The sequence below is a fragment of the Telopea speciosissima genome, chromosome 3 (genome assembly GCF_018873765.1).
Source record: "Telopea speciosissima isolate NSW1024214 ecotype Mountain lineage chromosome 3, Tspe_v1, whole genome shotgun sequence".
NCBI classification, from domain to species: domain Eukaryota; kingdom Viridiplantae; phylum Streptophyta; class Magnoliopsida; order Proteales; family Proteaceae; genus Telopea; species Telopea speciosissima.
In genome coordinates, this window is record NC_057918.1 from 17,148,870 (window position 1) to 17,162,426 (window position 13,557).

The following is a 13,557-nucleotide window of genomic DNA, read 5'->3' on the forward strand; positions in this document are numbered from 1 at the left end:
TGGGGCTTTAGTGTTACGAAAAGGTTTTGACTTTTGACTTTTGGCTTTTTGACTTCTGAAATCCAAAACCCACCCATTCTACAAGTGGGATCCACTTGAGATAAACGTGTCTACACCCCTTCGCTGTAACTGCAGCCACCCTTCTCTCCCTTTTCTCACCGCTTTCTCTCTCTTACGTTTCTCTGCAATAACACACCCAGTGAGAATCCGCAAAAACGCTTTTGCTTTGCCATCCGGTTTTAGGGTTTCTTTTTTTTTTATTTTCCCCTCTCTGATTCGTTAATCGTCTAGTAGGGTTTCCGATAGATCCATCGATTTATTCGTTTCTTTCTCTTTTCTTATGTCCTTCCCCTTCCGATCTTGTTTATTTCTGGAAAATCTGCTTCTGATTGTCTTCCCGCTTGCCTGCCTGCGCTTTTTATTGTGATTTTGGTCTATTTTGTTTGTTGCTTGCTCGTTCTTGCTGGTCTTGCAGTTTCGATCCATTTTGGTTCATTGACTTCTATCGGGAAGGCTTTTATTGATTGTTCTAGGGTTTTGTTTGGCGGTTAGTGATGCAGCCCTCTCGATCTGATTCCAGCACTTTCTTTTATGTGATACTGATTGCTAGGCCTTGAGATTTATCCCTCTCTCCCATTGCTGATACCTTGAGCAGTTTTCTTTCCCTTTCCCTCTTTTTTTCTTTTATTATTAAACCTATTCCTCGCACTTCTCCTTTCTAGGTCTCTACCTCTAGGGTGTCGTTTCTTACGTTGGGATGGCTGCTTCCGGGGCGCCGTCCGGCTCCCCGCCTACACAAGCAGTGCAGCAGTATGGGGTAACAAAACCTATATCTTTTGCTGGACCTACCGAGGCCGACATTCAGAGAAGCTTGGAAATGGAGAAGGTATCTGTTAGGTCCTTAGGAGTAGATGCTTACTTGGATTTTATTTACTGGTTATGTACACCTGCTCTGACATCTGTTTGATTGTTTGCAAGTTCTTGTTTGATGCTGGGCTTTATGAAAGCAACGAGGAAGCTGCACTGAGAGAAGAGGTTCTTGGCCAAATCGGTCAGGTACATGATACATTTATATGAATGATTTATATTTATATTTTTACCTTGCGCGAGCTCAATTATTATTCAGTGATTTAGATCCCCCCCACCCCCCCCCCCCCCCCAATAAACATTAAAAAATAAAAAATACAGCTTTATATTCTAGAACTGATACTTGTAATACTTTCGTAGATATCTTCACCTCTCCCCCAGAAATAATTTACGTCTGTACGTAGTTGGATAGTTAAAGCAACTGGGTCAAAAAAAAATATGTTCAGGAGATGCGCAAAGCTAATGAAAAGTTAATGTCGAAAAGAGGGCTATGTGTAAGTATCATTTTGTAAAAAGTAGGTGTGCAAAACTGAGGATATTGCGTTATCTGCATGAGAGATTAAAATGGAAATAAAAAATTTCCATATTCTTACCGTGTTTCTCACTAATTCTGATGTGAGAGAAAAAGATCTCTGCTGTTCGGTTTCAGAATGGGGTGGTTGGAAAAAACTAAAAAGGAGCAGTGTAATTCCTGCTGCTGCCATGAAGGCTGTTTAGTGGATGGCTCTGGTGAGTCTGGTCAAACCTTCTTGTTAGGGTTGCTGTATTAAGAAAATACTTTTTGCCATCTCTTTTTTGTGTCCATTGCTCTGCCTCTTTCTCTGCTTTGTATTTTGTTCCTATCTTTTAAGTTGTTGTCAATTACCATTGGTGGTGGAGTACCTACCTCTTTGAAGTGAGACAAAATTTTAAATCTTTGAAACAAAAGAACAATGTTTTGGAAAAAAGAAATATCATTCAAGAGAAGAACGTGAGTAGCACTAGGCTAATTGTACATTTGTACTAGTGTAGGGAGGGAGTGATAAAATAAGCTAAAGTTCACTTTGTTTATTTTGCGAGCTTGGTGGTGGTGGCGATTTGGTTTCATTTTGTACAGGAGAAGACTCGACTCGTGTACGGAGTGGGCCATGGTATTGTCAGAGAGCTTAGAGCAAATGATGGTTTTCTTGAAGTTGATTGACAATTCTTGTGCTGTGTACATCTCTTGCAAGTCAATCAACCCGGGTCGACCCCGAATGTCACCGTGTAGATGTTAATTCCTAGGCTCTCTCTCTCTCTCGGTTCTTTGACAATACATACTCGCATTAATAAACAGTCTCTCTGATTTTGCTTTTACTGAATTGATAAACTAGGGAATATCTTGTTATTAATAAGGAAAGAGAGAGAGGGGAAGATATTCTTATCAACATGTCTTTTGTAGTACGTACCTGCATTTATTCATCTATCTCTCTCTCTCTTGGCTCTCTGCTTGTATGCATCATGCATGGCCTTAAATAGTGTCTCTGATTTGAGCCTCATTTTTGCTGCCTTCTTAAAAGCAATGCACATCATGTTATCACGGGGCCTGAAGGATTGAGGTTTGAAAATTCCTAGGCTCACTCTTTACTAGCAAAATTCCTTGTTTACTTTTGAATAGATTATTAACAAGGCCACAGATTATTATGTAAGGATCTACATCCATTTTTCATATAGAAATTGCATGGACAGAACGTAGCTCACACTGTAGTGATAATAACTTTCTGAGATCTCCCAAGCAAATTTGTGATTTACTGATTTTAATGGAGGTCCAGCAGCAGGAAACAGTAACAAGCTTATGATCTTTATATCAATCTTTTGAAAATGAAAAGAAGATACACGACCTAGCTATCTGTAGTTTATGGATTTTGAGCAACCAGAAAGTCCTTTTAATTACCAGTCTCTGAAACATTTTGTCTTTTTTTTTTTTGTGTGATAAAAAGCAGTTCAATCCTTCATGCCTTTAGGCCCTGTGATAACATGATGTACATTGCTTTTATTTGCCTTTTTAAGAAGGCAACAAAAATGAGGCTCAAATCAGAGACACTATTTAAGGCCATGCATGATGCATGCAAGCCGAGAGAGAGAGAGAGAGAGAGAGAGAGAGAGAGAGAGAGAGAGAGAGATGAATAAATGCAGGTACGTGCTACAAGAGACATGTTGATAAGAATATCTTCCTCTCTCTCTCTCTCCTCATTAATAACAAGATATTCCCTAGTTTCTCAATTCAGTAAAAGCAAAATCAGAGAGACTGTTTATCAATGCGAGTACGTATTGTCAAAGAGCCAAGAGAGAGAGAGAGAGAGAGAGCTTAGGAATTAACATCTACACGGTTGCATTCGGGGTCGACTTGGGTTGAACCTGTAAGAGATGTACACAACACAAGAATTGTCAATCAACTTCAGGAAAACCATCATTTGCTCTAGGCTCTCTGAAAATACCATGGCCTAGTACACGAGTTGAGTCTTCTCCTGTACAGAACGAAACCAAATCGCCACCACCACCAAGCTCACAAAATAAACAAAGTGAACTTTTAGCTTATTTTATCACTCCCTCTCTACACTAGTACAAATGTACAATTAGCCTAGTTCTACTCATGTTCTTTTCTTGAATGATATTTCTTTTTTCCAAAAAAATAAATAACTCTATTACAACTGAGGAGGATCGTTGGATGCTCCAATACAGAGGAGTAATTTGATTCAGATTTGAAGGAGCAAAAAAAGATCCTGGGGTGGACCTAATATGACTTTGGGGGAAGTGGCGAGGAAAGACATGAATAGCTTAGGCTTTGTAACAAGTATGGCTTTGAATAGAGCTGATTGGAGATTAAGGATCCATGTAGCCAACTCCATTTAGTTGGATAAGTCTGAGTTGAGTTGAATGAATGAAAATTGATTGGGATAAGTTTGAGTTTAGCCGACTCCTATTTTTCTCTCTCGCCCAATGTTTAGTTATTCACTCTCCACTCTTTGTTCTTCTTCGATATCTTCATTCTTCAATATATCTTCTCTCTTACATTCTCTTTCCCAGGGACACATTAGTGCTGTTCTTTACTTTCCTAAATTCTCTCTTTAGTAATATTTCAATGTCCTAAATTTTCTTTCTTCAACACCGTCGACAGTCTTCTGTCCCCTCCACCTCCCCTTTGATATCTCAGATTTAGACCAATATTTCTTGGGTCTGTAATTTTAAATATCAAAACCTAATGCTGATCTGTATCTAATTGGGTCGTTAGATTCCCATCTAAACTATCCAATATTAACTTATTAGATTAGGATCAGACCTTTCCTCTCATATCTTACTCGATTTCTCTTTCATCTGTCCTTGTTTTGTTCTTTGTTGGCCCATTATCTGTACGAGGGTTTGATTGGCCCGCATCAACATCGAAAGAATTTCTGGTTATGTTGTGAAAACCCAGAATTCCTGTTCTAGATTGATTTTTTCTGAAGCTTAACTGTTATACTTGCTTATTGATTTGGAATTCTTTTTAGAGCAGGGTTGACTCTTGTATAGCTGTGCTAACTGTTATGAAAAGTCTGTTTCCTTTATTTATTTAATGTCAAACTTAAATGAAGTGGCTGAAGCATGCATGTGATTGCCTAGAGCAAAGGCCATTAATTGGCATGAAATGATGCCCCTTAATCATGTGACTTGATTTTCATCTTGTTTATTCAAATGGTTTACTGTTTTTGGATAATTGTTTTTAATGTTACTTTTTCCCCCTCTCTTCCTTTTAGATTGTGAAAGGCTGGGTGAAGCAGCTAACACGGCAGAAAGGGTATACTGATCAAATGGTGGATGATGCTAACGCTGTAATATTTACGTTTGGGTCTTATCGGCTTGGGGTAAGTTTGAGATGATCATTCTGTTTTGTAAATGCGTAAACTAAATCTTGACTTGGTTTTGTAGTTCTAAAAACTGGTTGTCATGTAAAGTTTAGCTTTATTAGTAGCAGTTTTTACTATGATTGCTTGCTTTATGTTGAAAAGATTTTATGTAATATCTAATGTCGATTATTTTAGGGTCTAAAATATTTTGTCCCGTTTTGACATCTATACCAGAGTCACATTAGACTTGCCTAGACTTAAAAGGGCGTACCCAGTGCATGAGGCTCCCACCATTGCGGGGTCTGGGGAGGGTCATAATGTATGCTGGCTTACCCCTGCTTTCGCAAAAAGGCTATTTCCTAATTTTTATTGTATGCGGTTCCCTGACCGGTGCAGTTCCCTAGTGCCTCTCACAAGAGGAGGGTGGACCCCACCGGGGCAAAGTGTTTGGTCAGGTGCCCCGGGTGGGTCCCACCCCCCTCTTGTGAGAGGCACTAGGGAACTGCACCGGTCAGGGAACCGTAGACGATAACGATTCGGCTATTTCCAGACTTGAACCTGTGACCACTTGGTCAGAATAGAGCTTGTAGATTCTTATGTATAATTAGCCTCTTATGTATTTCCTTCTTTATATCTGGTTTTCAGATAACTTTCTATTCTCTTATTGAATTATGATTTTAATTTCTGTTTCCTGAATTTTGTTCTCATGATTTTATTTTATTGTTTCACTAGTTATCTATACCATATGTCAATTCTAGACATTATGCTTTTTTTCCTGAAAAAACTGAATTGTAATCTTAAATATTAATAGCTGATTGCTCCCTTGTGCTTTTGGGTTCCCAACTGGATATGAGTTCTGAATTTTGAGTTCATTGGAGTTCATCTTATTCTTGAAACCAGTACTGATTGCATCTCTGAGTTATTTGCTCAATGTGAGAATGCTTGCTGCTAGATTTACGATAATACTCGAGTCCGACACCAATTTTGGATGAATCTCTCTCATCTGGCCTAGAGTATGAAAAGATGTCCTTGTTGATGCAAAACAAGGAATAAAAAGTACCAGCTAATGTGGTTTTTATTTATTTGACTTTCAAATTACGTATCCCCTTGTCGTAAGGACATGGCAATGTATTCAGGTCCATGTCACTAATTTTCTGTGCTGGTCAATTTTTAATAACCTTTCAAGCCTTGATTAACATTTTCATGTTGTCTCACATTTGGTCATGGAATTTTGTACCTCTTACTTCTTGCATACGAAGCAGATCACAAGTTTTGCAAATCTATTCTTATTGATAACTTGATAAGTATGATTCAGCTGCTGGGAAAAAAAAGGTTTCTGCTTGAATTATTTGGTGTCTAGCTATGTTTTTTTTTTTTTTGTTTTTGAACAAATGTGCTTTCATTAATATTTTGGTTTCTGATATCTTTTGATAACTTACTGTCACTAATTGTGCTGGCAGGTACATGGTCCTGGGGCTGACATAGATACTTTGTGTGTTGGGCCTTCCTATGTGAATCGGGAGGTGAATCATAGTTCTATTGTTAACTCCTATTGGTTTTAAGAACCTTGGCGATTTTTGGGTTTAAATTTGTTGCATTGCTTTTTTTCTTTCCCCTCAGGAAGATTTCTTTAGTATTTTGCATGATATCCTGGCTGACATTGAAGAAGTTGCGGAGCTTCAACCCGTTCCTGATGCTCATGTGCCTGTAATGAAATTCAAGTTCCGGGGAATATCTATTGATCTTCTTTATGCTAGTGTCTCTCTTTTGGTTGTTCCAGAAGTAAGTGTGAATGAGAATGTTTCTGTGTTTGTATTGGTTTCTTCTTCATTTTGTTCATAATAATTTTTCTATGTTTTCCTTTTTCATGGTACAACTTCAATGATTTTATACCATGATGTCCCTAGTATTTAAGCTCAAATATCAGCTGATGACCTTTTTCCTTCGTCAAGTTTTGTATGCTTTCTCTGGACTGGTTTCATAGTTTATTACAACCCTGTTGTTTTAGCTCTAAAAAATTGGGATTAGACGGGAGAATTGTACTTTACTCCTTTGGTTCATGCTGTATATATTTTTGCAGTATGGTGCATCATTGGCGTACCCTGTGCATGAGGCTCCCGCCACTGTAGTACAGTGCATCATTGTGTTGATTATTATTTTCAGCTCACCACTTTGCCCCTTTTTCTTTGCTTTCTCCACTTTGATGTTGTTCAGCACAGCTTCTGTGTGAATTACTTATTATTTTTTTTGTTGAATTCCTGTTTCTTTCTTTTCTAACCAATGGAGAATTTCGCTGAAGTGGTTTTAGGTTTGTTCCTTTTTGTTCTCAACTTTGAACTTGTTAGTTTTTTACTATTTCCATTTTTATTTTCTACTTAGGATTAACTTTCCTTTCATCGCTTCTACTTTTGTCACTTCTCGTTGTTGAAGTTTTGCACTTATTGTGCTTTGGATTTTCTTTTCTCAGCTCTGATTTTATAAGTTGTACCAATTGGTCCATTTTACCTTTTTTGACGCTAGATTTGAAGTATCCTTCTGTGAAGGATGTAGTTGTGCAACCTGGATATTGATACTCAATTTATACTACGTAGTGAAGTGGAGGTTGCTGAATAAGTTCAGCGATGCATTCTTATTTCTTCATATGTATTTATTTTTCATGAATCAGCAATTCAGTGTTACGCTTATTTTTATGAGAACTTATAAGCCATGATTCTTTTGTTTGAGAGGAAAGTTGTTTTGTACAGTAAGATGAGATCCATACATAATTTAATAGATCTCTCTTTTCTATTTCACATCTTTGTGAAGCAAAATTTGGCGGAACTTCAATTTCATTTTATCAAGTTGTTTTATAATTGATGCTTATCATTTTTGTTTGGTGGTTAATATCTTATTCATGTTTTTGGATGACGCAGCTCATGCCATGCCATTTCAAGGCTAACAATTAATGCACTGGCTATCTTATATTTTGCTGCTTGTATTCTGGCATGAGTGAACATTAGTATCAAGGAAGAAAAGCTCAATTTTTAGCTGTGCTAAAGAAACGCCCCTTGCTACTTAAAGGAGAGGTGTCTCTTCATTTTGCCAGTAGAGCATATGCACCTTGCTAGTTATAGGAGAGTTATTTTTTCATTTCCTTTGTTAATTATTTCTTCTACCATTTGAATTTACAATTGAAGTTCTGGGAATGCTTGTGTTGTATGGAACAAATGATAGGCAGAGGGAAGAATTATGGTGGGGGGGGGTTAAATAGAATAAAGCCTAGGTTCAGAATTATACACCATACAGGATCACAAATAACCCTCAAAACAGAAAATAGATCAACTAACAGGTTCAAAGTTGATCTTTATGGATGTGATTCAAATTTTGGTACAGTAGTAGACTGTTATGGCTGGATTGAAGTCAACAGTCAATAATCAAATCTAGAAATTGAAATTGGACAGATTTGGGAGATAAGAGGCTCTTATCACCTTCAAAACCAGGTCGAGGGGACCCTCTTGGGTATCCCTGTCATGGTTGTCGAGGCGACCCAAGGTGGTGGAGGGGTGCCTAAGTGCTTAGGCGACAAGGTGCCCAAGTTTTATTTTTTGTTTCCCCTCTTACCAACATTATTTATAGTATGCAACCATGTATACCGTATAGCATAAAAAATCAACATTTAGCCACATTAAGTCACATCAAGTCATCAAATATCAACATAGAACTAGAAGGCAACAGAACTGAACAAGCAAGCTATTGGAAGTTTGAAACATTCAAAACATACCTTTGGTTTATACTGTTCTTCGAATTGATCATTGTCCTGGTATACCTAGTCTAACATTTGTTTTATACTGTTTTTAGAAAGTATCTATAAGTAATTAAACTACTCCCGATTTAGAGACATGGTCTTGTCCTCTAAGAAGTTTGACTGGTCAAATGATTTTATTTTTACATGAGACATTTTGTATTATGTAGAGCATAAAACTAGCTTTCCAACAAAAATCCAAGATTTGCTTAAATATGATTTATATTGAAGGAGTTATGTTCCGTTCAAACCTTATTTGGTAAGCGTGAATGTTGCCAAAATCGTTCTGAATGAATTTTTTTTTAGATATCAAAACAAATGAATATTTTACCGTTCTGCTGGTTTTTAATGTTAGAAAGTTTAAAATTACATCTACCGCAAATAATCCAGCTTTTTTTCTTGAACTGGAGGGTTGACTTTTTATTTTTGTGGAATTTATTTTTTAACTGTTTTATTGGATTCAAATCGGGGGGTATTTGTCTATTTATGAATAATATCTTAAGTAAATGTGATAAGAACATTTATAACATTTATTTAAATGAAATTTGGCATAAATAAGGGCCAAACTTAGTTTGATACCACTAAGGCGTTCAATACTATTAAGGCGATAGTTGCCTAGACCCCAAATAATCCGCTTGGACGCCTAGGCGACGCCTTGACAACTATGATCCCTGTAATGCTTACAAATATGAATGGAATCTGACCATCAGATTCCTAGATACAAGAAATCTCTGTTCAGGCAAAATCAAGCCCAAAACAGGCCTGCCGTCCGATTGGACAGAGATGGTTCATTCTGGCTATGATTTGATCCTCTGCAAAAACATTATGTAATCAACTCATAAAAGGGATGATAATCCAAACCAGAACTCAGATCAAGAGGAGAAAAAACCGAATATTAAGAGGAGAAAAGAACCCATGGCTTCCTACGAACAAATCTGGACAAGAATCCTACTAATCCCAAGGATTTCCCACCCTTTACCGAGTCTAACAGCAACTCCATCGAAGAAGACGAGCTTTTCATTCATAAAAAGCGTGGGGAGCGCTTGGCTCTTATAAAATTTAAATATAACTAACTAAAATTGCTAGACAATTGTATTGCTATTAGGAAGCTCAAAATAAAATGCAAAAAGGAACTCTCCAAGTGGGGAGTCCTACAATATCTCTACTACTGACTAAAAGCTAAGAAAAGAACTCTTGAAACAATTAAATATCTAGCCTACAACTCAAAAAAAAAAGGCTACTGAGGCCTCTTTGGCAGAACCTAACATCGGCCTCTTAAGGCCTGTTTGGCTTTGTGTTTCCTGTGGAAGTATGTTGTAAACCCCCTGCATCAAATTGCGGGCATTATTTCTGGATAAGTCGCATTTAATTTTGATCTCATTGAAATTGTTCGTGTTCACTACCTAATTGTTTCCTTGTTCTGTGTAGCATGCAAGGGGGGGGGTTTATATATAGCGTTTCTCCAAGTTGGATCTCATATATATATATATATATATATATATATATATATATATATATATATATATATATATATATATATATATATATATGGGGGGGTGTTATATATAGCGGTTCTCCAAGTTGCATCATATATATATATATATATATATATATATATATATATAGGTGTGTGTGTGTGTGTGCTTTAAGCTCCTGGTTTGGTATGTGTGCTTCAACAACTAACTTGTGTACAGGATTTGGATATCTCCCATGGATCTGTATTGTACAATGTTGATGAACAAACTGTTCGAAGCCTAAATGGATGTCGGGTTGCAGATCAAATTCTTCGACTTGTTCCAAATGTTGAGGTGAACATTTTAAAATGCTTGATCTCGATTTTTCTTTCAGTTGTGGGTTACTAATCCTAATCTAACTCCTGATGTTTCAATTTGTAGCATTTCCGTACGACACTGAGGTGTTTAAAATTTTGGGCCAAAAGACGTGGTGTTTATTCTAATGTAAGATCAATTTTTTTTGCTCTGTTGGTATAACTTGTCATATTAATTTGACAATAAAATTAACATTTCTAATATACATCATAATCAGGTGACTGGATTTCTTGGTGGTGTGAATTGGGCTCTTTTGGTTGCTCAGGTTTGCCAGCTCTATCCTAATGCAAATCCGAGTATGCTGGTTTCCCGGTTTTTCAGGGTTTATACTCAGTGGCGTTGGCCAAATCCTGTGATGCTTTGTTCAATTGAAGAGGACGAACTTGGGTTCGCTGTTTGGGATCCTCGTAAAAACCCCCGTGATCGGACTCATGTAATGCCAATAATTACACCTGCATATCCTTGCATGAACTCTAGCTACAACGTTTCGACAAGTACCCTCCGGGTTATGATGGAGCAGTTCCAGTTTGGAAACAAGATCTGTGAGGTAAGTGTGTGGAAGTGTTCTTTTCCCTTTGGTTTTCAAATTGACTTTTGATGCTCTTACGTTATTTGTTCTCTCTGTCCAGGAAATTGTACTGAATAAAGCTCAGTGGGGTGCCTTATTTGAGCCATATTTTTTCTTCGAGTCGTATAAAAACTATCTGCAGGTTGACATAGTTGCAGCTGATGCTGATGATTTGCGTTCTTGGAAGGGCTGGGTGGAGTCTCGGCTTAGGCAACTTACTCTGAAGGTACAAGTTGTGCATTCTTTTCCGTGCTATAGATAAGACTTACCTCCTTTCATATATTAGGGAGGAAGGAAGGTAAAAGAACCAGGGAAAAAGAAATGGAAGATATAAATTCGTTCTGATCTCTGTTTCCCCTTTTTCATTTTGCAGATAGAGCGGGACACATTTGGGATGTTGCAGTGCCATCCTTATCCAAATGAATATGTTGACACTTCAAAGCAGTGTGCACATTGTGCCTTTTATATGGGTTTGCAGCGGAAACAAGGCTTGAGAGTCCAGGAAGGCCAGCAGTTTGATATACGTGGGACAGTTGATGAGTTCAGGAATTCAGTGATAATGTACATTTTCTGGAAACCAGGAATGGAAATTTATGTTTCTCATGTTCGTAGAAAGCAGATCCCATCATATGTGTTTCCTGATGGGTACAGACGACCTAGGCCAACAAGGAGTCCAGGACTTCAAGCAGATAAATCATCTCAAGAAGATGATGAGTGTAGGAATGGATCTGCAGAGAGAAGACTCAAGAGGAAGAAGGATCCTGAAGTTGCCGATTTGAAGGCAAATTCAAAACCTGAGAAACGTGTTTCTATCAGCCCACCAAGACCAGGCTCCTTTTCTCCTTTATCTAACTGCAGGTCTGGCGACACATCTCAAACCGAGGGTAAAGTGGAGCATTCAGGAGCTGTAAATATGGACAATCATGCTGAGTCTGCATTTTCAGATAGCAAGTTCGGAAATGAGAGAAGTGACGGGAATGATATGCCGCCCGATAAAGCAGAGAGAGAAACTTCAATTTGCCCTAGGGTAGAGCTATTTGCTCCAGCTGTTGTTACTGCCCTGTTAGGCAAAACATTTCAGGATGACATTGTTGAGTACAAAGTAGGGGATCAGGCATCACAGAGAGTGGAGAATATAGGGGCTGAATCTTCTGGGGATGGAGCTAGTGGCACGCTGAATACCGTGGTCAGTACTTCTGAGGATGTGGAATCAGTATCTGTAGCAGGTTATTGTGAGAATGCAGATAGCTATGAATGGAGTGATAACCTGGGGTCATTGCAGGTTGGTGCATGTGAAGCGGATTCTGACACACTATTGGATAATGGATGCGTAAATGGGAGTGCAATTTTTCAAAACGGCTTGACAGAAGAGTTGGAGGTCTTTGTTTTTTTCTGTTTCTATTTCGGCCTTAAGTGCATACTTTACATTTTCTCATTGCTTTAAGTTTTTTGCTTCTATTTTGTCATCCTTCAACGCATACTGCACATCTTCTTTGGAAGAGTTTGCATTGAATTTTATATTCTGACATGAATTTTCATTTTGTGTTTTTCCCCCCCCCCCCTCTCTTTTTTGTCTTTTCTGAAGCCAAATGTTGCACTAGGGATGGTCTTAAAAGCTCGAAGTGGAGTAAGTTCAGATTCTGTTCAGAAACCAGTGATAAGGCATGTGTTTACAAACCCTAAAGTTTGTCTTGGGAATGTTTGTACTGTGTTATCTTTATACTAGCCTGTTTGGTTTGTTTGCTTATGTTCGTGGCAGGTTGAGCTTGACATCAACGGCCTGAGGACTTGATGGGTGCTGAAGACTGGACGGAAAGCCAGCACCTGAAGGGTAAGTATTGATTTGAAACGCTGGCTTTCGTTATGGTTTTTCAGGTGTGGGCTTCTACTTTATTGTGCAGACCGGGAGCTGGTGGCAAAGCTGAGTGAGGCAAAGAGCTTGTGTCTATAGCTTGCTAGTTTTGTGTACAGTAGTTGTAGTGCATTACGTTTGTTGTGCAGAGGTTATTAACCCGATGCTCTTGAGAGATGGGTTGGATACTTGTTGATTTGGGGTCAGGTTTTCTTTTCTGTTTCTCTATATTGTCAAGCGATTGGGTGTTGGGAAAGTGTTGCCGTTGTTTTCATGAACATGATAGTTATCGTAGGTTGGGGTGGGTATGTTTTAATGATGGTGGGTGTTGGGGGATGGCACTCCATGTGTTTTGGGGTGGATCCTTTTTTTCGTTTTTTTAGCTCTTCCAGGTCTCTGACTTTGTAAGTTGAATTTATCCTCCCCTCCTCTTCCAAAAAAACAAAAAAAAGAATAGGGAAAGGGTTAAACCCTTGTAACTTGGTGCTCTCTCTTTCTCACTCTCTCCATCTGTGTGTGCCTGGGATCTTTGGCGTCTGTTTTTATAAAATTTCTGCCCTAACTCTGCCTGTGATTGTCGTCTATCAAAACGCTGTAGTGAAATTGGTTTTTTTTACCCTAAAATACTATTATGGTCGTTAACATACCTGCGGAATTTTGGTTCGGGATAATGTTTTCGTGCCTGGGAGTGGATGATGTCTCGTACCCACCCTCTCTCGTAACCAGATCATCTCCAGCATTGGTGCCAGTACTGCGTGCATCAAAAGTCTGGGTTGTGATGATGCATTCCAAGGCACATATCCTCATGCGCGTCATGT

At 38.3% G+C, this 13,557-nt stretch overlaps 1 protein-coding gene across 5 annotated transcripts; it reads left to right on the forward strand.

The window, feature by feature from the left end:
- Nucleotides 1–175: 175 nt before the first annotated feature.
- On the forward strand, nt 176–12,816 carry LOC122654557 (nuclear poly(A) polymerase 4-like). Of its 5 annotated transcripts, none has more exons than XM_043848689.1 (13): nt 176–886; nt 979–1,056; nt 4,620–4,727; nt 6,170–6,232; nt 6,330–6,491; nt 10,185–10,298; nt 10,386–10,448; nt 10,537–10,866; nt 10,949–11,113; nt 11,261–11,880; nt 11,941–12,169; nt 12,473–12,549; nt 12,647–12,816. In XM_043848689.1, exons 1-13 carry the CDS (start codon nt 758–760, stop codon nt 12,669–12,671), a joined length of 2,163 nt encoding a protein of 720 aa, XP_043704624.1. In that variant the 5' UTR covers nt 176–757; the 3' UTR covers nt 12,672–12,816. The 5 variants fall into 5 exon arrangements, with proteins under 5 accessions (XP_043704624.1, XP_043704623.1, XP_043704621.1 ...); XM_043848686.1 differs by having other exon boundaries at nt 177–886; nt 11,941–12,265; XM_043848687.1 differs by adding an exon at nt 12,170–12,265 and having other exon boundaries at nt 177–886; nt 11,941–12,073; nt 12,473–12,816.
- Nucleotides 12,817–13,557: the final 741 nt, after the last annotated feature.

Excerpts from the sequence above, each read along its gene's own strand:
- LOC122654557 (XM_043848685.1), top strand. The coding sequence starts at position 758 with ATGGCTGCTTCCGGGGCGCCGTCCGGCTCCCCGCCTACACAAGCAGTG. Across the intron at positions 10,449-10,536 it reads GACGTGGTGTTTATTCTAAT|GTGACTGGATTTCTTGGTGG; the intron begins GTAAGATCAATT and ends CATCATAATCAG. Across the intron at positions 11,114-11,260 it reads TTAGGCAACTTACTCTGAAG|ATAGAGCGGGACACATTTGG; the intron begins GTACAAGTTGTG and ends TTCATTTTGCAG.